At 46.7% G+C, this 26370-nt stretch overlaps 1 protein-coding gene across 1 annotated transcript in view; it reads right to left on the bottom strand.

Moving 5' to 3' along the window:
* The window catches only part of URM1 (ubiquitin related modifier 1), a 39608-nt gene that overhangs the window by 2188 nt on the left and 11050 nt on the right, over nt 1-26370 (bottom strand). Inside the window, exons 3-4 of the mRNA XM_083423218.1 lie at nt 5162-5243; nt 892-940 (exon numbers count right to left, since the gene is read on the bottom strand). Coding sequence (XP_083279344.1) covers nt 892-940; nt 5162-5243 — 131 coding nt within the window. The remainder of the gene's footprint in view (nt 1-891; nt 941-5161; nt 5244-26370) is intronic.

Here is a 26370-nt window from a genome sequence, read left to right as displayed (position 1 = left end):
TCTATGCACCACATTTCTTGGCATGAGGCAATTCATACACAAAATAGAATCATAGAATCATAGAGTTGGAAGAGACCACAAGGGACATCTAGTCCAACCCCCTGCCAAGCAGAAAACACCATCAGAGCACTCCTGACATATGGTTGTCAAGCCTCTGCTTAAAGACCTCCAAAGGAGGAGACTCCACCACACTCCTTGGCAGCAAATTCCACTGTCAAACAGCTCTTACTGTCAGGAAGTTCTTCCTAATGTTTAGGTGGAATCTTCTTTCTTGTAGTTTGGATCCATTGCTCCGTGTCCGCTTCTCTGGAGCAGCAGAAAACAACCTTTCTCCCTCCTCTATGTGACATCCTTTTATATATTTGAACATGGCTATCATATCACCCCTTAACCTCCTCTTCTCCAGGCTAAACATGCCCAGCTCCCTTAGCCGTTCCTCATAACGCATCGTTTCCAGGCCTTTGACCATTTTGGTTGCCCTCCTCTGGACACGTTCCAGTTTGTCAGTGTCCTTCTTGAACTGTGATGCCCAGAACTGGACACAGTACTCCAGGTGAGGTCTGACCAGAGCAGAATACAGTGGCACTATTACTTCCCTTGATCTAGATGCTATACTCCTATTGATGCAGCCCAGAATTGCATTGGCTTTTTTAGCTGCCGCGTCACACTGTTGGCTCATGTCAAGTTTGTGGTCATAAAAACACTACTAAAAACCATCTCATTACAATTACAAAACTGAGGTAGTCGTACACAAAAGATCAGAAATCCAGGCACCATTTCCTCCCACCCTGAAGTTGAGGGGGAGCCGGTCACTCTAGCAATGGTCAGCAAAAGAATTTGCAACACAGTTCCAAATAAACAAGATCCCCAAATGGCAGAATCCATACAAACCATCAACTCCCAATCTGCATCATTGATCAGCACCAAGATTCCAGGCCGCCTGCAACAAAACAGAGAAGCTGTTGACAGAACAGGGAATAAGTCTCTGGAGGAGGAGAGGAAGGGCTGTCGCTCAGTGGGAGAGCACCTGCTTTGCATGCAGAAGGCTCCAAGTTCGATCCCTGACACCTCCCTACCTGAAACCCTGGCAAGTCAGTTATGTAGACTACACTGAGCTAGGTGGGCCAATTAGGAAAGGTACTAATCATAGATCTAGAGCAGTGGTGTCAAAACATTTTTCAAAGAGGGCCAGATTTAATGAAGTGAAGGGCTGTGAGGGCCAACCAAAAGGCGAACCAAAGTTGTTAACCTTTTTTTTAGGATTGAAGTTGTTGAGCAGTTTTTTATGATTTTACCCCAAAGTTGTTGAGTTTTTATTAGGATTTTACCCCAGTTGTTGAGCAGCTTTTTTAAGGATTTTACTCCAGTAAATAAATTGCCACAGGGGCAGGATTAAACCAACTGGCGGGCTGGATTAGGCCCCCTAAATGGACTTTGGACACCATTGATCTAGAGGGTGTCTTGTAGGTCAAGTCCCTTCCTTGAGGCAGGAAATCCAGAGATCTAGAGCATTCAAAGCAGACCTAGTCATCAGCTGTCCAGCGTCTGCATGGAAACATCCAGTGAGGGAGAGTCCAACTCTAAGAAATTAGTTCCAGTGTTGAACTCTTAATTTGCAATTAAGAGGCTTCTCCTAATGCTCAGCCCACATCAGTCACCCTGTAACTTAAGTCTATTAGAGCTAGTCTTTGCCTTCTTCTGTACAACAGTCCTCTTGTGCCGAAATGACACCACCACATCTCTCCTCAGTCTTGTCTTCTCTAGGCTAAATCTGCCCAGTTCATTTCCTTGCTGGACTTGTTTTTCATACAGGTCGTATCCAACTCTGAGTCTACTCTGAGTATGCAACTGGACTATTGCTGCAGTCCTCTGGAACTCCTGAAAGGATCCCTCTTAAAGTGTGGCGTCCAAAAGAGAGGACCAGATTGGTTACCTTCTTGTGACTTGAGAGCTGCCTGTGCAGCCTAAAATCACATTCAACTTTTCTTTTTCTTTTTTCAGCATCATGTTCAGCTTGTGATTTACTGCAGTTAAAGCTTATTTTAAAAAGAAAAAAATATCCTCCATTTCTTCAAAATGACTTTAATATGGCTAACAACAGTAAACTAAAACACTACCAAGCCATCCCGATACGATATCATTTTCACATGTACCACAGCCAAACATCTCCCATTATATTCATTATTTAAGCCAGATTTTGCTCTGGGTCATTGTGCTCTCTGAGCAAAAGACTTTCAGACCTTGGGTTCATACATTCCCCTCTTCCCAGAAATGATGAAAAGCCTTTTGATTGATAAAGAACTCCAAACTTCAGATTAACACCTGCCAATTCTTAGGGAGTGGAATGATCACAGAATGAATGCTGCCTGCTGCCTGCCAAAATGCAAGCACTATTTTGAGCAAAATTTGAAACGCAATGCAGAAAAAGGCAATTAAGTAGCTGAGAACTATACAGTGGTACCTCAGGTTAAGAACTTAATTCATTCTGGAGGTCTGTTCCTAACCTGAAACTGTTCTTAACCTGAGGTACCACTTTAGCTAGTGGGGCCTCCTGCTGCTGCTCCACGATTTCTGTTCTCATCCTGAAGCAAAGTTCTTAACCCGAGGTACTATTTCTGGGTTAGTGGAGTCTGCAACCTGAAGTGTCTGTAACCTGAAGCATCTGTAACCTGAACCTTATGTAACCCGAGGTACCACTGTATAAGCTTTCATTTTTTAAGTTTCTGGATCTCATGCTTGCAGAGTTGTGACTGAAAATGTACAGCATCTGAAAAGCTGCCTTACACCTGGTCAGACTATTTCTCCATCAAGACAAATTCTACTTACTGATGGGAATGATCTGTTACTGTCAAATAGAGATACCATTGGAGATTGAAGTTGGGACTTTCTACATGCAAGGTTGATGCTCGGCCACTGAGCTGTGGCCCTTCCCCTTCTTCTGCCATGTACTCATCTGCTTACTGCTGAAAACTCAGTACCTGCTCAGCAAATGAGATATCACTAGATGTTGCCTTAGCATTTTTCGAGCTTAGGTTATCTTCACCTCCCTATTATTATTATTATTATTATTATTATTATTATTATTATTAGCACTACTACTAGTAGTATGCATATAACAATACAAATGTTTGAGAGATACACAAACAGAGAATGCCCTGCTTTTTTGACATCATATGTTCCACAGACTAGCTCTATTCCGTCTTTAAAACAACTGCAGAGATTACGGATCTTGAAATCTGCATTCAATACCAAATTTCACGCTGGCATGGTGTAATCACAGAATACATCCAACAATGTCCATTACTTGCTCCTATGCTTGTGTATAGCTTGTGTGCTAAATATACATCATTTCCCCAATTCATCAAATGGCTCAAGGTTTATTTATTTATGCCACCACTTCTCAGCCAAGATAGGTTCCCTAAGCAGTTTACAGACACTCATGATCCACCACAAAATACTGAATCTCTACAAATTAACCCCCCCCCCAAAAAACCCTGCATTGCTTCATAGGAAAGGTGATCCAGCTTCTTTGCCATTTCAGTGGTCTTTTTGCTGGCTCTACAACACCCTCTTGGGATTGTGTGGATGTGAGGCGGGGGGGGGGGGGCTGACTGAAATGGCACTTTCCCCTCTCCCACAAAATAATCCCTTCTGTTCTACAAAGTGTTCTGAAGGGGAGGGGGGTGCAATGAATTAAAATAAATGGAAGAAACTGCAAAATGGAGGTGATGGGCACTTGGAGAGGAAGACCAAATGCAGAGGCAAATTGCCCCTAAGATGGCTGTGAACCAGCAGCAGCTTTTTCTCAACACCACGCAGCCCAGTCCCGTAATTGAAATCTGTTCCCTGCAAATCGAGCACAGGGGCAGGTTAATGCGGCTAGAGTGAGCAACTGCAGCCACTTCGCTAAATGGCTGTGAACAGCCAGGATCAACTGTGAAGCCTTGGATCAGAGACAGAGGGATTCCCCCTCTTCTGACTGCCAACAATTGTCGCTGCCAGGGGACTTGGCGCACGCTCCAGCTCACCACAGAGCAGTGACGAATGTTAAGTACGCAGCCGCCCCCACTCGCTGCAGAGGAGGGCTCTTCCCTGCTCCTAGAGGATGGCAGGGGGTGGGGGAGGACTCCCAGGAAGGCTCTGCTAGTCAGCGCTTCCGTCTTGAAAAGACAGAGGCGGCGCCTGTGTGAACATAGGTGGCAGAAAGCACAGGACGTCATGTGATGCTAAAGTGGGGTGCTGGTTGACCGAGCCCATAAGAATAATATGAGGGGTTTATTTTCCTTTTTCTGCCGTACTAGAACTGCTGTGGGAGCAGGGCTACCTGCAGAAATCCCACAGCCTGCACACAAGGCATTTGCTGGCTCAGGATTTGCTAAAGGCCACCCATCTAGACGGCTTTAGAAAAGGTGACTAAATGCTGCAATGCGATATCCCAGGGGTTGGGGGCTTTTTTTTTTTTTAGTCCGAGGGCCGCATTCCCTTTAGAGCAATGTTCCAAGGGCCATATGCCAGTGGTGGGTGGGGCCAGAGGCAAAAGTGGGTGGAGAAACAAATGCATTTTTCAGCTGTGTACAGTAGGCTATATCCCAACCCTCACCACTCTCTCCCCTCTCTATCCAGGGAAGCAGAATGCACCCTCAGAATTAAAGGACAAATCTTAGCCAAGCAAAATACACTCTGGGAGTGTGTGCACCCTGGGGAGAGGGGTTGGCGTTGGCTGGGTAGGAGCTTGTGGGGCTCCATTTGGGCCCTGCGCTAGAGGTTCCCCACCCTTGCTGTACCCCCTTGTAAATGAGAACAAACCCCAGTGAATGCAGAGGGCCTTACGTGGGAGTAGGCATGCCTAGGACTATGGAGTAAGGCAATTTCATGGAGCACAAGGAATCCACCAACAGCTAAATGGAGTCACAGCATCCCTCTAAATCAGGAACAGCCAACATGGTGTCTTGCAGAAGTTGCTGCGACTCCAACTCCCATCAGCCAATGGTAAAGGGCTATGGGGATTGTAGTCCAACAACATCTGGCTGTCCCTGCTCTAAATACTGGTTGATTTTTAAGGTGGGAGAGGCAAACAAGTGGAGGGGACAGCTGCCTTCATGTCCGGCCTTCCTGGGGACATCCAGAACAGGGCGATATCTGGGCAATCAGAGCTACTTACACAGAATCTCCCTGCACAAACAGTTCCGGCCTCTCTTTCAACAGGTTCTCTTTAATCCACACCAGCAGGTTTCGAACATCCCCTGCAATAATTTTTTTTGAGGGGTGGGGTGGGGGAGAAAAAGAAAAGAAAGAATTAATTTGGATTGTGCTTTAGCAGCAGTGCCCAGTAACATTTTCTGCCCATATGAAATCAGAACACGGTATTGCTAACATTTCTTCCTACCCAGATAAAAGCTGATTAAGAAAGGAAAGTTGTCACTGCAGTAATGCCAGTGAGCGGAAGGAGCTACCTGCAAAAGGACGCTGGACGACCAGGTTGATGCCCCCTCATTGCTTTCAAGTATTTGCAGGGGCACCCCATCATCTCACACCAACTCCAGCCTCATTTTATAAGCACCCCATGCACACATCCAGAACCCTGGCCTGAGGAGGTGGGGAAGGGGAACTAGAAATAAAAATAGAAAGGGAAAGTGAAGAGGCAGCTGTGGAAGGGGTAAAGCACCCACTTCCAACCCACTTCTCCTCTGCAAAGCACACTACTCAAATGCCACGGTGGGGGGTGGGGGAACGATAAAGGACCCCTGACAGTTAAGTCCAGTCGCAGACGACTCTGGGGTTGCGACGCTCATCTTGCTTTACTGGTCAAGGGAGCCGGCATACAGCTTCCGGGTCATGTGGCCAGCATGACCAAGCCGCTTCTGGCAAACCAGAGCAGCACACGGAAACGCCGTTTACCTTCCCGCCAGAGCGGTACCTGTTTATCTACTTGCACTTTGACATGCTTTCGAACTGCAAGGTTGGCAGGAGCAGGGACCGAGCAACGGGAGCTCACCCCATCTCAGGGATTCGAACCGCCGACCTTCTGATCAGCAAGCCCAAGAGGCTCAGTGGTTTAGACCACAGCGCCACCCGCATCCCTGGGGGGAAAGGTAGCGGCTGGGATTTCCAAATGCAAGCAGTCCATGGACATGTTGTCCTGCCTTTTGACCATGCATAGTATACACAACATTTGTTCATGTTTCATTCTTCTCAATGATGGATTCTGTTGCAATGGCAGGGTGGCTTTTGGTTCAGGTTTGTGGGATCTACTTTTGGCAGTATTCAATGAAGTTTTCTTCAGAGTAGACCCACTGAAATCAATGGGACTGACTTAGTCATGTTCATTAATTTGTTTTTTTTTAATAAAAAAAATATTTTTCATTTATATGCATTACAAGAATTATACAATCATAATTTTTAACATTTTTGACTCCAACTCCCTTCCCCCTCTTTCTGTGGTTCTTTACATTTATTTTTGACCTTTCCTGCGTGCTCCAAATTATCATAACTTATTCTTTTATTTATCTATTCTGACATACAGCTCATATATATATATATTTGAAACTGCAGGTTTTTATAATCTGTTTACACTTTGTTTCTAAATACTCAATAAACCATTTCTATTCATTTCTAAAAAGTTTGTTATCTTGATTTCTTATTCTTCCAGTAAGAATGGTTTCTGTAACTATTCTTCTCTCATCAGGACCTCTTCATCCTTCCATTTTTGGGCATTCTATTTGTGGTCACATACATAAATAAATTTCTATACTGTTTAGGCAGTTCTGATCCCATAATTTCCAAAAGAAAAGCTTTTGAGGTTTTTTTTAAAACAAATGTTATCTTAAACATCTTTTCCAATTCATTATATATAATTTCCCAGTAAGCTTTGACCTTATTACAAGACCACCACATATGGAAAAAGGTACTTTCTTTTTCTTTACATTTCCAACACTTTTATTTATTTATTTATACTTTTGCCAATCTACTGGATGTTAGGTACCATCTACATAACATTTTCATATAATTTTCTCTTAAACCATAACATGCTGTAAATTTTATACCCATATTCCATAATCATTCCCATGCTTCCATTTCTATATTATGACCAATATCAATTGCCCATTGTATCATTGAAGATTTCACTCTTTCATCTTTTGTGTCCTATTCCGATAACATCTCATACATTTTAGACATCACTTTAACATTATAGTTTAACAGGTCTCTCTCTCTCTAGTTGTGATTCCCCAAACCCCAGCTTCATATCCTTTTTTAAAAAATTAATTCAAATGATGATACTGTAACCATGTTGTTAACATCCCTGATAAATCCTTAAACTCTTTTAATTTAAGTTCTCCACTCTCATGCTCATTAATTTCAAGAGGTCTCCTCTTGAGTAAAACATGGTTGAAATACCACCCTTTATTCTTACGAGAACCCCTGAAATATAATATGGCAGCTCAGGCAAATGGACATACAGTGGTACCTCGCAAGCAAGACGAAAAACTCGCAGGACGAAAGAGTTTTTCGTTTTCTGAGTTGCTTCGCAAGACGAATTTCCCTATGGGCTTGCTTTGCAAGATGAAAACGTCTTGCGCCTTTTTTTTAAAGCTGTCAATGCATTCCTACGGGAAACCGTCAATACACAGTGGTGCTTTACAAGACGAAAAAATTCACAAGACGAAAAAACTCGCAGAACGAATTAATTTCATCTTGCGAGGCACCACTGTACACTAAGAATTAAGGAACTTTACATGCCTCTGAGAACGGCTCAAACCAGGAATTTGTGATCAATGCCAGAACCAAGCTCACCAATTCCTTTCCCCCCAAAATACGCTCCTGTTCCCCATTTTAAAAAATAACCTATTTTTTCGGGGGGGGGGGGGGACTTCTTAGTTGCTAGTTTAAAGGAAAGTACTTCTTCATGCAACATATAGTTACAACTATGGAACTGGGTCCCATGGGAAGGCAGTGATGACCACCATCATCACTGGAGAGGGCTTTCAGGGCTACTACCCATGATCCACACCTGAAGGCAGCCACGCTTCTGAATGCTTCTGAATGCTGCTGGAAACCACAGGAGGGGATTTCCAGCAAGGAAGACTACTTAGCCAGTTTCCTCTCTCATTCTTTGAAAAATCAACAACAGCCCTTTGTCTTTGCCCCATTCCTTATTAAAATCCATCCTTTATCTTTCTATTTAGAAAGCTGACAAGGAAGATGGGGACTGTGGGTTGCGGTAGCATTAAGGGTGGGAAAGAGAGAAGAAATGGGTGGCAGGCTGTTTTTCTTTTCATACTATCAATTTGACTGAGACAGCCAAAGAACAATTTATTTTAGATGGTGATAGCATCAGTTCATTTCCTACTGGACAGGTGAGAGGCAACAGAAGAAAGAGAGAGAAAATAATTTGTTAAAAGGATTTTAAGAAGGTGACAAGTTGCCAATGTGGAATGTTTTTTTGTCTTGGAGTCTTGCCTTCATATTTTCACAACTTTCCCTGTTTTTAAAGATGCTCATCCACAAGCAACAATGTTCCTTTATTATTATTATTATTATTATTATTATTATTATTATTATATGCCTGAAGTGTACGTGAAGGAGTGTCTCCACCCCCATCGCTCTAAGGGTTGCTGTTGGGAGCTGCCCAGAGTGGCTGGGGAAACCCAGCTGGATGGGCGGAGTATAAATATTATTATTAATATTAATACTCCACCCTTTTCCCTGACAGGGAGTCAAGGAGGTTTACAGATAAAACTAAGAACAGCTAAAAACACAGAAAAAACCCCATTAAAAATAATTAAACATTGATAGAGTTAAAGTGTGTGTGTGTGTGTGTGCGCGCACACACACACACACACACACACACACATTTTCATCCATTACTGCAGCCTGTGAACAAACTATTGGATACCAAACCAAGAAACACCAGGACTGGTTTGATGAGAATGACAGAGAGACTGAACCAATAACAACTGACAAGAAAAGGAAGGCCTTTCAGATCTGGCAAAAAGATATAAACTACGCCACTAAGAAAAAAATCTATGCCAATGCTAAGGTTGAGGTTCGAAGAAGAAGCAGAGAACTAAAGAACACCTGGTGGATAAAAAAAGCTCAAGGGATCCAGTACTTAGCTGACACTCATGATGCACGGTTTCTTTAAAGCCACAAAGACCCTCTTTGCGCCAAAAAATCATGGCATATGCCCCCTACGCTCAACAGACGGTACCACATTACGAGCATCTCCTTAACCGCAACTCCCCCGTAGCTGCCAAGGTCCTCTCACAAATTCCACAAAAACAAATATAGAGATGAGCTTGCAGTATCTCCAAATCTGGGAGAGTTGTGTACAGCTATTAAACAAATGAAAAACAACAAAGCCAGTGGACCTGATCGGATACCTGCCAAAGTCTTCAAAGTGGGTGGAAGAAGTGTGTAGAAGAAGGGTGAGACAATTCAGACAAAAGCCACAGAAGTAAAGACAAAATGGAAGTACTGCTGTCTTGGTAGCTCAGTCAGAAGAGCACGAGACTCTTAATCTCAGTCCCATGAGGTCCAGCTCTGAGGGCCTTCTGGCAGTTCCCTCACTGCGAGAAGCCAAGTTACAGGGAACCAGGCAGAGGGCTTTCTCGGTAGTGGCGCCGGCCCTGTGGAAGGCCCTCCCATCAGATGTCAAAGAGAAATATAACTACCGAACTTTTAGAAGACACCTGAAGGCAGCCCTATTTAGGGAAGCTTTTTAATAGGTTTAATGGGTTTAATAGGTTATTGTATTTTAGTGTTTTGTTAAAAGCCGCCCAGAGTGGCTAGGGAAACCCAGCCAGATGGGCGGGGTATAAATAATAAATTGTTGTTGTTGTTGTTGTTGTTGTTGTTGTTATTACTATGTTGGGCAAAAGATTCTTCCATTACAGGGGGCTGGACCAGTTGACCCATGTGGCCTCTTTCCAACTCTATGATGCTATGAAAGAGGCACCATCATGATGGTCAAGCTGGTCGCTAAGGAGGTGGCTGAGCAGGTGCTGCACCTATCCTTCAACTGCCTCCTCTGACCCCCTCCCCATGGACTACCGCTTTCACCCTGACATCACCCTCCTATCTTCTTCCTTTCCTCCCTCTCCGCTCCCCACTCCACTCGTAAGAATGAGATCATTTATCATAGTGACCACGGCCAAGCTCCAATTTGCTGAGGTCACTAACTCCGGCCAAGCGTCACCTTGCCTGCATTCTCAGCCACCGTAGTCATGACAAAGCTCTCCCACCCTCACCCCCGCCACTTGCCTCTGCGAGCCTCTTCCTTTATTCCGGGTTGCATGGATGGGAAGAGCACTTACAACCTCCAGCAACTGACAGATGACTTACTATTCTTTCAATACCGAGGGAGGGGGCAGGGAGGACAGGAAGCCAAGCACCTCCCCACCCCCACACCAATGCATTGCTCTGCAAGAGATGGGCCCTTTGCCCAAGAGGCTGAATTAAGGGCACTATTAAGGCAGGAGCATTACCAAACCAGATTACTCACAAAATAATCCAGTGCGTCTTCACATTTTGATTCCCTCCTCCCTGAAAAAAATACCCAGATGGTTGAGTTCCATAAGCAAAGCAGAACAGAGCTGGGGCTTTCTGGGTGGGGGGTGCTATCTGGGTGGATATGCTATCAGAAGCCACCTTATTGCAGGCCAGGCCAGGGGTGGACTTAAGTAATTTTAGACTCTGGACTTAAATAGAACTCTTTAGATCGGTGGTTCTCAAACTGTTTACTCTGGGCCACACTTTCAGAATAAAAATTTACTCATGTCACACCAAATTTTTTGATAAGAAATTCATTGGGAAACAAAAAGAAATAACTCCTAGCAGTGCCTGATTTATAACACAGAACACAACTACTTTATATGATCATAGATCATACTATATCCAGAAAGTATAAAACAATGCAGCTAGATAAGAACATGAATAATTCCCAAAAGAAAGTAAACAAGCCTCTTAAATACCGTATTTTTTGCTCTATAATACTCACCTTTTCCCTCCTAAAAAGTAAGGGGAAATGTGTGTGCGTCTTATGGAGCGAATGCAGGCTGCGCAGCTGTCCCAGAAGCCAGAACAGCAAGAGGGATTGCTGCTTTCATTGCGCAGCGATCCCTCTTGCTGTTTTGGCTTCTGAGATTCAGAATATTTTTTTTCTTGTTTTCCTCCTCCAAAAACTAGGTGCGTCTTGTGGTCTGGTGCGTCTTATAGAGCGAAAAATACGGTATGTACCTTAAGTATGTCTACAAACTCAGTGAAGAGGCTTTGGCCAGGCAATCTCATTTATATTATGTCTAATTTGAGTTAAACACACTCTCATCTCCTCACAAACACAAAGAAGCCTTTCTCTCTTCTGATCTTGATACTATACTATACTATACTATACTATACTATACTATACTATACTATACTATACTAGTGATGGAGAACCTTTTAGAGACTGAGGGCCCAAACTTCAACCCAAAACCCACTTATTTATCGCAAAGTGCCAACATGGCAATTTAACCTGTATATCTCATTTTTTCGGATTGTTTCACGTTTCTTCTTTATGACTGCTGTTGTAATGATTAATCCTTCATAAAAGTTATTGTATTACATTCTTCATTAAATTATCTTTCCATTGATATATAATTTTATGGTATAACTCAGTGCTTTTTTTCTTAAAAAATGTTTAGGGGTACTCTCATTTTGACTCAAGAAAATCACCACCGGGGGGAAATATATACAGTTCAAATCGGGGAAAATAAGTACAGTGAATTTCTTCTCCCGTTCAATTCACAAAATGTTTAGGGGTATGAGTCCCCCTGCGTCCCCACAGAAAAAAAAGCATCATTGTACTATAATACACTGAAATGCTTAAATGTTTCTATGATGGTCCTTTAATCTTCCTGCTACACTTGAGTGTTGAACCTAAGTGAAATGTTCCCAAAGGCCTGCAAACACTGTCTTGATAGTCAAGATAACCGCAGAAATAATTTGTGGTTGTTGTGAGAATAAGCTCACATATGTTTATATTTCCTTGCTTTGATATACAGTGGTGCCCCGCAAGACGAATGCCTCGCAAGACGGAAAACCCGCTAGACGAAAGGGTTTTCCATTTTGGAGGTGCTTCGCAGGACGAATTTGCTATGGGCTTGCTTCGCAAGACGAAAATGTCTTGCGATTCCTGGGGTGTTTTTTTTCGTTCCCCACCCCCTTTATCTAAGGCACTAAGCTGCTAATAGCCTTTTAGCAGCTAATCCGCTAATCCCTTAAGCCTTTAATAGCCGCCAATAGCCGCTAAACCGCTAATACGCTAATGGGCTTGCTTCGCAAGACGAAAAAAACTGCTAGATGAAGAGACTCACGGAACGGATTATTTTCGTCTTGCGAGGCACCACTGTATGCTAATTGGCTCGCTTGATGTTGTGCTTATTCTGTGGACAGTGGGATGCTGGGCTCTGGGCCCAGGAAGGAGAGAAGCTTTAGAGAACTGGCCACCTATGGTCCCAGCAACCAGGCATGATGGGAGGTTCTGGGCAAACTGATATGCGCTGCTTTATACACTGAGGCTTTATGAACGCTTACTTGGGTGTGGACAAGTCATGGCAAACTCTCACTGCTGCTGTGTCCATCCTACATCCATAGTAGCAGCAAGGCCTGGCAGGCTGATTTACTGGTAAGTCTTTCAATTAATACAGCACTAGAACTGATCACTCTAGCAATCCCTTTGAATCCTTCTTTCATATACCTGCACCAAACCGCTCCCTTGAGCCCACCTTTGAGTCAGTGGATCAGGACAACTTGCCACCCTCTCCTGCCACACCCTTTGAAAACCACTGCTTTAGATGATATTACTTCAAAATATGTTAAGCTGAACCTTCTGCATTTGGGATGACCATCATCATTCACTTCTGGTGAATTGGCTGGACCCTCCAGCTTTCTTAAGCAGGTAAGCAGAAGAACTTATTTTTTGCCTTTGCTTCCCACTTTTTTCTCCAAGGAGTCCATGAGTCCCCCCCCCCCTTCAGTTAATCCCTACAATGACCCTCCGAGGTAGGTGAAGAGGCTGTGATCCACTCCAAGGTCACCCAGCGTGCTTGATGGCTGAGTGGGGATCCGAACCCTGATCACCTAAGTCACACCACATGGGCTTCCCAGAGTACTTCTGCTATATAAATTAAGCAGCTAAATAAATATGGGGAAAGCAGAATGTCCCTTAGAGAAGGATCTGAAGCATTTTCCTTGAAGCTTGAATTTGTTTACTTCTGGATTGTTTTGTTGGAATTTTAAATGTGTTGCAAACCACTCTGAGGGACACGGGTGGCACTGTGGTCTAAACCACAGAGCCTAGGACTTGCCAATCAGAAGGTCGGTGGTTCGAATCCCCACGAAGGGGTGAGCTCCCGTTGCTCGGTCCCTGCTCCTGCCAACCTAGCAGTTCAAAAGCACGTCAAAGTGCAAGTAGATAAATAGGTACCTCTCTGGCGGGAAGGTAAATGGTGTTTCCGTGCGCTGCTCTGGTTCGCCAGAAGCAGCTTAGTCATGCTGGCCACATGACCCGGAAGCTGTACGCCGGCTCCCTCAGCCAATAAAGCAAAATGAGCGCCACAACCCTAGAGTCGGACATGACTGGACCTAATTGTCAGGGGTCCCTTTACCTTTAAACCACTTTGAGATTATTTTCCAAGATAAAGCAGCATAGAAATGAAATGAATTAACAATAATAACAACAATAAATTCTATTTAAAAAAGTATGGCGCCTAGATATTCTGTGGTGGCGACCATAACCAAGGTTTAAGGTGCCATTTGGCAATTAGCTTATCTATCTTCGTTTCTCACACTGCCAGCTCCACATATTACATTCAGTGGTGCGATTCATTGGGTGGCCTGTTTGATCCGAACCCAAATTATAACCCCACCTTGGTCAGGGCTTCTCTCCCAGTTTTAATTCCCCGTTCTGTAAAATGGGAAGAGGGACCGACTCCTCCAAAGGGCTGTTTCAAGAATGGGGGGAAATCGCAACATGTGACACAGGGCAAAAGTCTTTTCAAAAACCCAAGGTCACTATTTCAAGATGCAAACCGCCTGAAGCAGGGACCTGTCCCCTTGTAGTCTGTAAGATGCTGCTACAATAACAACAAATTGTAACACATTAAAAAGTGTGTGGATTTCTGATTCATACAATGTACAGATTTACTATCCGGAAAGATTATTCGGCTTTTGTTCCTGGCCCCAATGTTCCTAGTCTTTAAGGCTAAGAAGATACATTGGGAAGTACAGTGGTACCCCGCAAGACGAATGCCTCGCAAGACGGAAAACCCGCTAGACGAAAGGGTTTTCCATTTTTTGATGCGCTTCGCAGGACGAATTTCCCTATGGGCTTGCTTTGCAAGACGAAAATGTCTTGCGAGTCTTGAGATTTTTTTCCGCTCCCCACCCCCTTTTTCTAAGCTGCTAAACCGCTAATAGCCTTTTAGCAGCTAATCCGCTAATCCCTTAAACCTTTAATAGCCGCTAATAGCCGCTAAACCGCTAATAGCGCTAATCCGCTAATAGGGTTGCTTCGCAAGACGAAAAAACCGCTAGACGAAGAGACTCGCAGAACGGATTCTTTTCGTCTTGCGAGGCACCACTGTATATGCATACATAGGAAAGGCCTGTTGAGAGGAGGAATAATTGGCTGTTGGGAGTTGGGAGCAGGCAGAACTTCTGGGGGGCAGGAAGGGGGCTCAGTGGCCTGCATTGCTTTGTGCACATGACCAGCAGAAGAAACATGATGCAGGGCTTTCTTTCCACATGGACCATAGGGTTCAGCTTTAAATGACAACAGGGAGGTAGGAATGGTTAAGAGACAATGACTGGCCCATAGTCCCCCAGTAAGCTTCATGGCTGAGTGGGGTTTTGAACCCGGCTCTCCCTGGTCTTATTCCAACATGATATGCAAACTGATTTGGATGGAAGCAGTATATAAACCCTACTAAAATAAATATAAACAAACAAACATTCCTACACAGCTTTTCCTAAACTCTAGATGTCCTCCAGATGTCTAAAAGTCTGGGAACTTGAGTATTACAGTCCAAAACATCTGGAGAGCACCAGGATGAGGAGGGCTGCTCTAACCACTGCACCAGGGTTGGCTTTTTCAGTCCCTGGATCAGACGCCCCTCCAAGAGCTATGGGCCTGCAGGGCATGGAAACAAATGGTCCTTCTTTTGGCTTTGGAGAGAGCATCTCTGAAGATCACTTCTCAATCAGGCTGGTGCACCACTTTCCATGGCTTGGTGGGCTAGATGAATTTTAAAAAGTGATCTTGGGTTTCAATAACTTTGGTTCTTAAGAGGATGCCTTGTGTTTCTCTTCAGATGGCAACCTCCGTGGATAGATTTGTGAGTACTCAATTGAAATGAAAATTAAAAACTGCTGCCCAGCTGGGGCCACCCTTTTACAACTATAATCAAAATATTTCAGTTTATTAACTAACATTTTGGGTGATAAACCTAAACTAGCTGCATAGTTTATCCCCCATTCAAGAGAACTTTTATTTATGAATTCTTAGGTCTTCGCAGTGAAGTGCGTTCATTGCTTTAATTGAATTTTTTCTTTGTTTGCTTACTGCCACATTGTTGTTGTTGTTGGTCTTTTACTTAGGACTGATGGTAAAGCTAGTTATGTGCTTATTTCTGGTGCTTCATTCACTGCTGTGGGCTGAACCAACTTGGTGGGTGGGAAAGAGGCATACAGTCAAGTTGAATTTAAAGTCCCAACAGGCTCTGGCAGGTGGGCAGGGGAGAGGCATCTACCAATACTCCCTTTAGGACATTCTCCTCAAGGGCAAGCAGCTTGACTAGCTGACCCACTGGGCCTGTGCACGGAAGTGGTGGCCATCTCTGATGGTCTTCTCCACCCCACAAGACCCACCAAATCAGACTTCTCAGCTTCATTTGAAAGGGGAAAGTTGGGGTGGGTTGCGGATAGCCAGTGAGAGGGATGGGTGGGGGGGAGCAAGGGAGATTTACAAGTGAAAGGGATTGAGAATGGAGCAGTTTGTGGGATAAAGAGACTGCAGAAGGGGCTTTACAGATGTGCAGGGGAGGGGCGGCTCATTGTTTAATTAAGCAGAAAGTGGCTCTTTTGAAAAGCAATTTTGCACAGGAGCCCCCAGCTCAGCAAACAGTCCCTGGGAGGGAGGGCAGGGGAAGGGGGGCGAGGAACAGCTGGCACCACGAACCGTGTGAACTAAACCCGAGCAACTTAAAGGGCTTGTGGACCTCCTACAAACTTGCACACAAATACACAGACACACCACCATCCCCTCCTCCATCCATCCCACTCGCACCACCACCAATTCACCCTCCTACCACCTTTAGGTGTCATACCAGGATGGTGGGGATAGAGAGGTAACCCTGATTGATTACTGTACTGAGCTCAAGGCAGTGGCTTTTTCTTCCAGGATGCCTTCATTCAACACAGCTCCCTTCCAAGGAATGGCATGGTTGGACCACACCAGCAGGACCAGCTCCTCCTACTTGCTACGGCAACCCGCTTGCCCACCTGCCCCTTGCTCTGGTCCAGATGGGGAAAGCTGGCAAACAAGTGCCAGAGGTGAGGAGAAGAAAGAAGAGCTGTCCGCCCACCTGCTTGCTCAGCAGTGGCAGCAACTGTGTGGCAGAGGAGCAGCAGCAGCTGGCAACAGTGACCGCGAGGAAGCAGGCTGGATGAAGGCGGGTGGGCCCACTGAAGGCACCTTGCACAGTAGCCCCCAGAAGAAGCTTAGAGTTGGCCCTGGGTGTCCCCTCCCTGACCCTCTTCTTACCCTTTTCACAGCTTGGCCAAAGCCCTCCTAGGGATTGGCTCCTGATGGCCTCACCCTTTGCCTCCCACCCTCTCATCAAGTATGTGGCTGGGAGCAGGGGACAGCCAAGACAATCTGTCTTAGGCCATTTTCTTTCTTGTGCAGAAGAGAGAGAGAAGCTTGATTTGAATAGCTGACACGCCTTGTAAGAGCCCCTGAGTCATAGTTCAACTACTGTTCTCCAAAAGGCCTTGCAGGAAAAGGCTGAGAAAGAGTGTCAGTTGATTATTACCAAATAATCGAAGCGTGCATGTGGGGCGGGACACCCTCTGGTAATGGGGAAATTCCTTGTGTGGCCTAGAGAAGGCCATTCCACTTATGGATGTGAGGTTTCTGTAAGATCAACCCTGCAAGGTCATTGGCATAATGTCCCATCTTGGCCACCACCCTCTTTTAGCCTTGCACTCAACAGCTGCTCCTCTCTTGGAGGATGGATCTATACATGCCACACAACCTGCCATGTAGTCCTAAACTAACCTGCTGTCCCCTGGTGAAGTGAAGGGCACTATCATTAAGAAGGCCATTAAGACAGCCATTAAGAACCTACGAAAAGCCCTCTCATTCCTTGTCAGGCACGATGGAGGGAGAAGAGGAGGAGAGGGAAAGGTGAGCCTATTTGGGACACCAAGGGCAAAGTTGTCCTACATTTCAAGTTTATGCTTGGAATGATCTCTCTGTCTTCAACCAGTTGCACACTGGCAGTTGCAGTTCAGCATTAAAACCTGAATTTGTTACTACAAGAAAATCCGGGGGAATTCTAAGATTCAGAAGGGAACTATGCAGAAGGGGGAAATGTTAAAAACCAACACCACATACATTCCCCCCATGGCTTTTGAGGCAGCTTGTTAAACAACAGCACAGAAGGCCCACAGTCCAGTGGAAAAGCCTGCACTCCAGTTCCCATTAGCCCCATGAAGTATGGACCAACTGCCCAATGTGGAATAAAAGAGCTTCCTATATGCTCCTATCAAACATACCAGTAACTGAAAGAAAATAATAATTATAAATAATGAACAGAAGAGCAACAAAGCAATTGAATCAGCCAGCAGTGTAAAACTACACCACCTGCTGTTCTCCAAAGGCATGTGTGAATAAAACAATTTCTATGGAGTACCAAGTCCAGTGCTAGGGAGCTGCTACCGAGAAGGCACAATCAATGGTTATCACCTGAATGGAAAGCCCAAGACATTTTGTTGCCTGAAGCAAATGGCAAGCAGTTGCCTCCTCCCAGTCCCATGCCATGTACGAAAGCTCGGCAGACTGCTGGATCTTATTTCAACATACTTCACTGTACCCTGAGGGGAGTGGCTTATTTAGTGGATGCAGGTAGGTTGCATAGCACACACACACAGCTCTCTCCACTTGCTGCCCTTCGATATTTGCCACCTGAGGCAGCTTGTCTCATGGTAGGGCCAGCTCTGATCACCTGCCTAACATCAGCAGGTGGGCACACCCAAATCTATGTCTCCCTGAATGGGCAAGGAGGCAGCCCGCCCTTGAGACACAAAGGGAGCCCCACACATGATATGAGCCATATGTTGAAACAGGTGCTTTGGCTTTGAGCCCACAAATGCAAAGGAAGCTTGTGAAATTATTACAATAATAATAATAACAATGATAAATAATAAATAAATTGGGGGAACCTTACCCCCCCTTAAGGAGGATGACAATGACTCGACCCCCCTCCTCCCAGAAAAAGCTAATCCGTCCAAGAGGGCAAGAGCAGGAGCAGGAGGGATTCCTCCCACTCCTAATGCTGACCCACCCATGCCTCTAGAACAAGATATCAGAGGCGCCTGCTTTCAACCGATTCTGGATACGCACCCCTACCAAGAGATTTGCATGTTGTCTGCAGAAACTATGGTTCTGGTTCTCCAAAGACTGGATGAAATCCTCACTAAAATAGTTAACATTGAGAAACAATTGGATACTAGCTCCTCCCCTTTCAATGCCCAAGGGCTTAAAAGGATGATAAGAAATGACTTTGTTACCAACTCACCAACTCAATCTATAGATGAAGTGAGGTCCTGTCAAGTCTTGCAAACGAACCAGATAATGCTTGAGATTCACCGATACACTCATAGGTGGATGAACCGCAGACAAATTACTACGCTTTGTCTCAGCTCCTGAATTACCATTACCGAAATGTAGATCTAGAAAATTTCCACTTCCTGCCTACCGTGAGAAACACCACGCGCCTATTTATGACCTTTAGGTCATCAGCCATCCCATCTCGACTCATGGAGATAAAGAATACTCTATGGTGGTTCCATTCTCTCTGCCCAGTGAGGGTATTTAAGGACAAAACAAGGAGGCAATTGGTCCCTTGCATAGAGTCAAAGCTAATGCAGATAAGGAAAACCAAGCTCAACACTAGAAACACTAATTGCCCAAAGGAAAAAAAGAACTCTGTAAGCCTAGAATTATAAGACCTGAAGAAGAGGCTAATGAGTATAAATACTGAGATTTCTACCCAAAATATAAGGCTAGTAGAGCCTAGAGCACACTATTTAAAGACGTCCAACAGCTCTTTATCCTGTAGAAAGACATCAGTGCAACTCCCTGTTCCTTTTAAAAACGACACCGAATTAGAAGAGGAATTTGGCACCTCCAACATTTCTATGGCAACAACACCTAAAGAACTCTATGTTGCTGACAATCTGGAGATATCCAGCACCAAATCTACATCTGGACCTTTGTCTAATGTTCCAAAAACCTATCAGAATGATCAACCTTCTCTACTGTACTCCTGGCGAGACAGGATGGACAGATCTTCCGAAGCTGGCTCTTTGTTGACCAGGGATCCACATTTTATAGCGCATACCTCATGGTTGGGTTTTATCTTCTAGGGATACTTACCCTATCAAACCTCCACCTCTTCCCCATACCATTTTGACCCAGGAGTCCTAGCCCAAGGATGACTTGTTATTGAGGGGATGTTATCCCTCTATTGGGGAGGCTAGTATGGGGTCTGGGATTTCCACTATTGAAGGGCTAGGGAGGAATGGCGGTGGAGCTAAATATCTCTATCGGCAAAGGGTTTCGAGATGCAGTGATCCTCGAACCCCTTCCAATCTACGCCCCATCCCAAGGGATGAGGGTAGGGAGAGCAAGGATTACCCACCTCCGTCATTGGTGCTGTGCAATGCCAGGTCCATAGGCAACAAAACCGTCACCATGAGTGAATTTTTTGTCTCGCAGGGGATTGACCTGGCTTGCGTGACGGAGACCTGGGTACGGGAAGGCGAAGTCGTCTCCCTACATGAGATAACACCCCCAGGTTTCTCTGTCCTCCATCAATTGCGGACTGTGGGTCGGGGGGGGGGGAGGAGTAGCGTTGTTAATCCGGGAGGATTGCTCTTTCAGAGCTCTGCCATCACCGGCGATCTTCGGCATTGAATGTGTTGGTCTCGTGTGGGGCAACAAGGAGAGCTTGGCTGTCTGGCTGGTGTACCGACCACCCAGCACACCGGCAGCCATCCTGTCAGACCTGCTGGAGGTGGTGGTGGGCTGGGCCTTGGAGTTCCCTAACCAAGATTTTGGGAGATTTTAACGTCCATGCCGATGCCGCTCCCTCCTCACAGGCTCTGGACCTAGTGACTTCCATGGCAACACTAGGGCTCTCCCAGTTTGTTTTGGGCCCCACCCATCAAGCAGGCCACACGCTGGATCTGATCCTTGGGGCTGGCATAGATGTGATCATGCTTCCCCCTGTGGAAGTGCCATGGTCTGATCACTACGCTCTGAAAGCCAAGATTGACTTCCCGCTCCTCCCCTGCTCGGGTGGCGAACCTATTTGGGCTCGTTCGCGAAAACAGATGGATCCTGATAGATTCCAACAGGGCTTGCGGGACCCTGCTCCTCCTGGCGACTCATTAGATGACCTTGTTGAAGACTGGAATAACCGGCTCTTGGCAGCCATTGATGAGATCGCGCCTAAGCGCCCTCAGCGACCCCGTCGAAACCAGGCCCCCTGGTTTACTGAGGAGCTCCGGAAAATGAAGCGGGATCTCAGACGGCTGGAGCGAGTATGGTGACGGACTCGTGACGGAGCCTCAAGAACATCTTATAGGACGCTTATGAAAGTCTATGAGATGGCTTTGAAAGCTGCTAAGAAATCTTACTTTGCAGCTTCCATTGCATCTGCTAGCTCTCGCCCGGCACAACTTTTTAGAATAATTAGGTCAATAACGTCCTTAGGAGGACAACCAAATTTAAGCACAAATTCGACCCACAGCTGTGAGGCATTCGCGAGCTTTTTTGCGGAGAAAGTCCTGTTGCTCCGCCGTGACCTCCCTGCCAATTTAGATACAGTGACTGAACTGGAGGCCCCTCGACTGACTTCAGGTCCAGTGTTGGACCATTTCGATTGGATACTCCCTGCTGATGTGGATAGATTCCTCCAAGTTGGTAGGCCCACCACCTGCCTCCTTGATCCGTGCCCAACTTGGCTGATTAGGGAGTGTCCAGATGTTGCGCGGACCCCCCTGGTTGAAATTATCAATTTGTCCCTTGACACAGGGACATTCCCAGGGGAACTGAAGGAAGCAGTAGTGTGTCCACTCTTAAAGAAAACTCCATTAGATCCCTTAGACCTATCCAATTACCGCCCAGTTTCAAATCTTCCATATCTGAGTAAGGTAATTGAGAGAGCGGTTGCTGAACAGCTTGGTAGGTTTCTGAAGGAAACATCGGCTTTCGATCCATTTCAGTCCGGTTTCCGTCCTGGCTTTGGGACCGAGACGGCTCTGGTTGCCCTAACAGATGATCTCCGTAGACAACTGGATCGAGGCGGGTCAGGACTGCTGATCCTTTTAGATTTGTCAGCAGCCTTTGACATGGTCGATCATGATCTTCTGGACCACCGCCTCGCAGACGTGGGGATACAGGGCATAGCCCGTAACTGGCTGTGCTCTTTTACCTCTGGTCGGGGACAGAGGGTGTCACTAGGGAGGGAAATGTCGTCGTGCCATTCCTTGGTGTGTGGAGTGCCGCAGAGCGCAATTCTCTCCCCGATGCTTTTTAACATCTTTATGCGTCCCCTTGCCCAGATTATCCGGAGCTTTGGGCTGGGCTGTCACCAATATGCTGATGACACTCAGCTCTATCTGCTGATGGATGGCCACACTGACTCGGCCCTGAACACACTGACCAGATGCTTGGAAGCTGTGGCTGGATGGTTTCGTGGGAGCCGATTGAAACTAAATCCTTTGAAGACAGAGGTCCTATGGCTGGGTCGGGATGGCATGGGGATGAGGGACCAACTCCCTTCTCTTGCGGTGGCCCAATTAGTGCCATTGCCTTCCGTTAAGAGTTTGGGTTTAATCCTTGACGCCTCCCTTTCCATGGAGGCGCAAGTTACAGCAACAGCCAAGGTGACATTTTTCCACCTTCGCCACATCAAGCAGCTGGTCCCTTACCTTTCCCGCCCTGACCTGGCAACAGTGATCCATGCAACGGTCATCTCCAGGCTTGACTACTGTAATTCGCTCTACGCAGGGCTGCCCTTGAAGCTGTCCCAGAAACTCCAGCGGGTGCAGAATGCTGCAGCGAGGCTCCTCACGGGGTCTCTGCCATGGGAGCATATTCACCCAGTGCTTTTCAAACTGCACTGGCTCCCGGTAAAGTACAGGGTCAGATTTAAGGTGCTGCTTTTGACCTTTAAAGCCCTTCACGGCCTAGGACCCTCGTACCTACGAGACCGCCTCTCCCGGTATGCCCCACGGAGAGCCTCAAGGTCCATAAATAGCAACACCCTAGCGGTCCTGGGCCCTAAGGAAGTTAGATTGGCTTCAACCAGAGCCAGGGCCTTTTCAACTCTGGCTCCGGCCTGGTGGAACGCTCTGCCTCATGAGACCAGGGCCCTGCAGGATCTGATTTCTTTCCGCAGGGCCTGTAAGACAGAGTTGTTCCGCCTGGCCTTTGGCTTGGAGCCAATTTGATTTCCCCCCCCTCTTACTTTTTTCCTTTCCTTCTCCTCCTGCGTTGAGGCTACATTTTAATATTTTGATGTTGTATTTTAATTTTGTTTTTAAGTTGTAATCATTCAACTTGTTTTTATTATTGCTTGTAAGCCGCTCTGAGCCCGGCCTTGGCTGGGGAGGGTGGGGTATAAATAAAAAATTATTATTATTATTATTATTATTATTATTATTACTATTATTATTATTTAACCCCGCCCTCCTTGGCCAGAGCCGGGCTCAGGGTGACTAACACCAATAAAACTATAATAAAACATAATTGGGGGGGGGGGGACCAGTTTATTAAAATACGGGTTAAAATACAATTTAAAATGCTGCCTCATTTTAATAGTAGCCCATAAATCAAAACCATAAGGGGTGGGAAACATAAGGGTCAGACTGAGTCCAAACCAAAGGCCAGGCGGAACAGCTCTGTCTTGCAGGCCCTGTGGAAAGATGTCAAGTCCCGCAGGGCCCTAGTCTCTTGTGACAGAGCGTTCCACCAAGTCAGGGCCAGTACTGAAAAGGTCCTGGCCCTAGCTGAGCCCAATCTAACCTCCTTGCTGCTTGGGACCTCCAAAGTGTTGTTATTTGTGGACCTTAAGGTCCTTCGTGGGGCGTACCAGGAGAGGTGGTCCCGTAGGTACGTGGGTCCTAGGCCGCATAGGGCTTTAAAGGTCAAAGCCAGCACCTTAAACCTGACCCTGTTCTCCACTGGGACCCAGTGCAGCTGGTAAAGCACTGGATGAATGTGATCCCATGGCAAGGACCCCATAAGGAGCCTCGCCGTGGCATTCTGCACCCACTGGACTTTCTGGGTCAGCTTCAAGGGCAGCCCCGCATAGAGCGAGTTACAATAATCAAGCCTGGAGGTGACCGTTGCATGGATCACGGTGGCCAGATTGGGGCGAGACAGGTAAGGGACCAATGGCTTGATACGGCGGAGATGGAAAAATACCACCTTTGCTGTGGCTGCAACCTGCGCCTCCATGGAAAGGGAGGCATTGAAGGTTACACCCAAGCTCTTGATAGAAGGCGCTGGCACTAATTGAGACCCTGCAAGAAATGGGAGTTGGCCCCCAACCCCATGTTGTCCTGACCCAGCCAGAGGACCTCTGTCTTCAAAGGATTTAACTTCAACCGGCTCCCACACAGCCATCTAGCCACAGCTTCCAAGCATCTGGTCAGTGTGTCCAGGGCCGAGTCAGGGCGGCCGTCCATCAACAGATAAAGCTGGATGTAATCAGCATATTGATGACAACCCAGCCCAAAGCTTCGGACGATCTGGGCAAGGGTGTGCATAAAGATATTGAAAACCATAGCGGAAAGGATTGCGCCCTGTGGGACTCCACACACCAAGGAATGTCGTGGTGACAACTCCCTCCCTAGCACCACCCTCTGTCCCCAACCTGAGATAAAGGAGCACAACCATTGTCGGAATGCCCTGAATCCCCACGTCAGCAAAGCAGTGGTCCAAAAGTTCATGATTGGCCATATCAAAGGCTGCTGACAAATCTAAAAGAATCAGCAGTCCCGACCCGCCTCGATCCAGCTGTCTACAGATATCATCTGTCAGGGTGACCAAAGCCGTCTCAGTCCCGTAACCAGGGCGGAAGCCGGACTGAAATGGGTCCAGAGCTGATGTTTCATCCAGAAATCTACCAAGCTGTTCAGCAACTGCTCTCTCAATTACCTTACCCAGGTACGGAAGATTCGAAACCGGGCAGTTATTGGATAGATCTAAAGGATCTAGAGATGTTTTCTTTAAGAGCAGACACACCACTGCTTTCTTCAACTCCCCTGGGAAAGTCTTTGTGCCAAGGGACTGATTGATGATCTCACCCAGGGGGGCCTGCACCTTGCCTGGACACACTCTAATCAGCCAAGACGGGCACGGGTCAAGGGGGCAAGTGGTGGGCCTTCCAGCTCGGAGGAATCTGTCTATATCAGCAGGGAGTATCCAATCAAAGTGGTCCAATACCAGACCTGAGGACAGTTGAGGGGCCTCCAGTTCTGTTACTGTCTCCAAACCGGCAGGGAGGTCATGGCGGAGCAGCAAGACTTTCTCCGCAAAAAAGCTCACAAATGCCTCACAGCTGTGGGTCAAATTCGTATTTAAATTTAGCTGTTCCTCTAGGGTTGTTAGAGACCTAATTATTCAAAAAGTTGCGCTGGGCGAGAGCTAGCGGATGCAATGGAAGCTGAGAAGTAAAACTTCTTTGCAGCTTTCACTGCCATCTCATAGGCTTTCATAAGCGTCTTATAAGATGTTCTTGAGGCTCTGTCGCGAGCACGCCGCCATACTCGCTCTAGCCATCTGAGGTCCCACTTCATTTTCCAGAGCTCCTCGGTAAACCAGGGGGCCCAGTATCAGCGAGGTCGCAGAGGGCGCTTAGGTGTGATCTCATTGATGGCCACCAAGAACCAGCTATCCCAGTTCTCAACAAGCTCATCTAGTGAGCCACCAGGGGGAGCAGGGTCCCACAAGCCCTGACGAAATCCATCAGGATCCATCGCAGGCAAGCCCAAATAGGCTCACCACCCAAGTGCGGTGGAGGCAGGAATCCTGGCTTTCAGAGCGTAGTGATCAAACCATGGCACTTCCACAAGTGAGGACATGATCACATCTATACCCGCACCAAAAATCAAATCCAGCGTGTGGCCTGCTTGGTGTGTGGGACCCAAAACAAACTGGGAGAGCCCAAATGTAGCCATGGAAGACACAACGTCCACAGCCCGTGAGGAGGGGGTGGCATCAGAATGGACGTTGAAATCCCCCAAAACCAGTAGGTTAGGGAACTCCAAGGCCCAGCCTGCCACCACATCCAACAGGCCTGACAGGGTGGCTGCTGGTGCACTAGGTGGTCGGTACACCAGCCAGACAGCCAAGCTCTCATTGGTGCCCCACACTAGGCCAACACATTCAATGCTGGAGACTGATGGTGGTGGCAGAGCACTGAAAGAGTAATCCTCCCGGATTAACGCTACTGCTCCCCCCCCCCCGACCCACAGTCTGTGACTGGTGGAGGACGGAGAAACCCGGGGGTGCTATCTCATGCAGGGTGACTACTTCCCCTTCACGCACCCTGGTCTCCGTCACACAAGCCAGGCCAACCCGCAACGAGATAAAAAAGTATCACATGGTGGTGGTTTTATTGCCTATAGACAACACCAGTGACGGAGGTGGGTAATCCCTGCTCGCGATGGGGTGTAGATTGGAAGGGGTTTGGGCATCACCACATCTCAAAACCCTTCGCCTATAATATCTACCCCCATCGCCAAACCTCCCTCGCCCTTCAGTGGTGGTGATCCCAAACCCCGTGTTGGCCTCCTCTATAAAGGAGTGATATCCCCTCCACTAACAAGTCGTCCCTGGGCCAGGTCTTCTGAACCAGAAAGGTATAATGTTGAGATATAAAATCAGCAGGACAAAATCCCCAATAGGTGTAGCCCATCCCGCCGCACCCCAGCAAGGAGGGCGGCCCCACAGTGGCCCACTAGCTGTCAATCCCTCCCTCCTTCATGGGATGGCCATGGGGCTATTAACTCTTTCTGAGCCTCTGGGAGTATTAA

This window comes from Podarcis tiliguerta, assembly GCF_965153285.1.
Source record: "Podarcis tiliguerta genome assembly, chromosome: Z".
NCBI lineage: Eukaryota > Metazoa > Chordata > Lepidosauria > Squamata > Lacertidae > Podarcis > Podarcis tiliguerta.
This window is presented reverse-complemented; position numbering and strand designations above follow the sequence as displayed.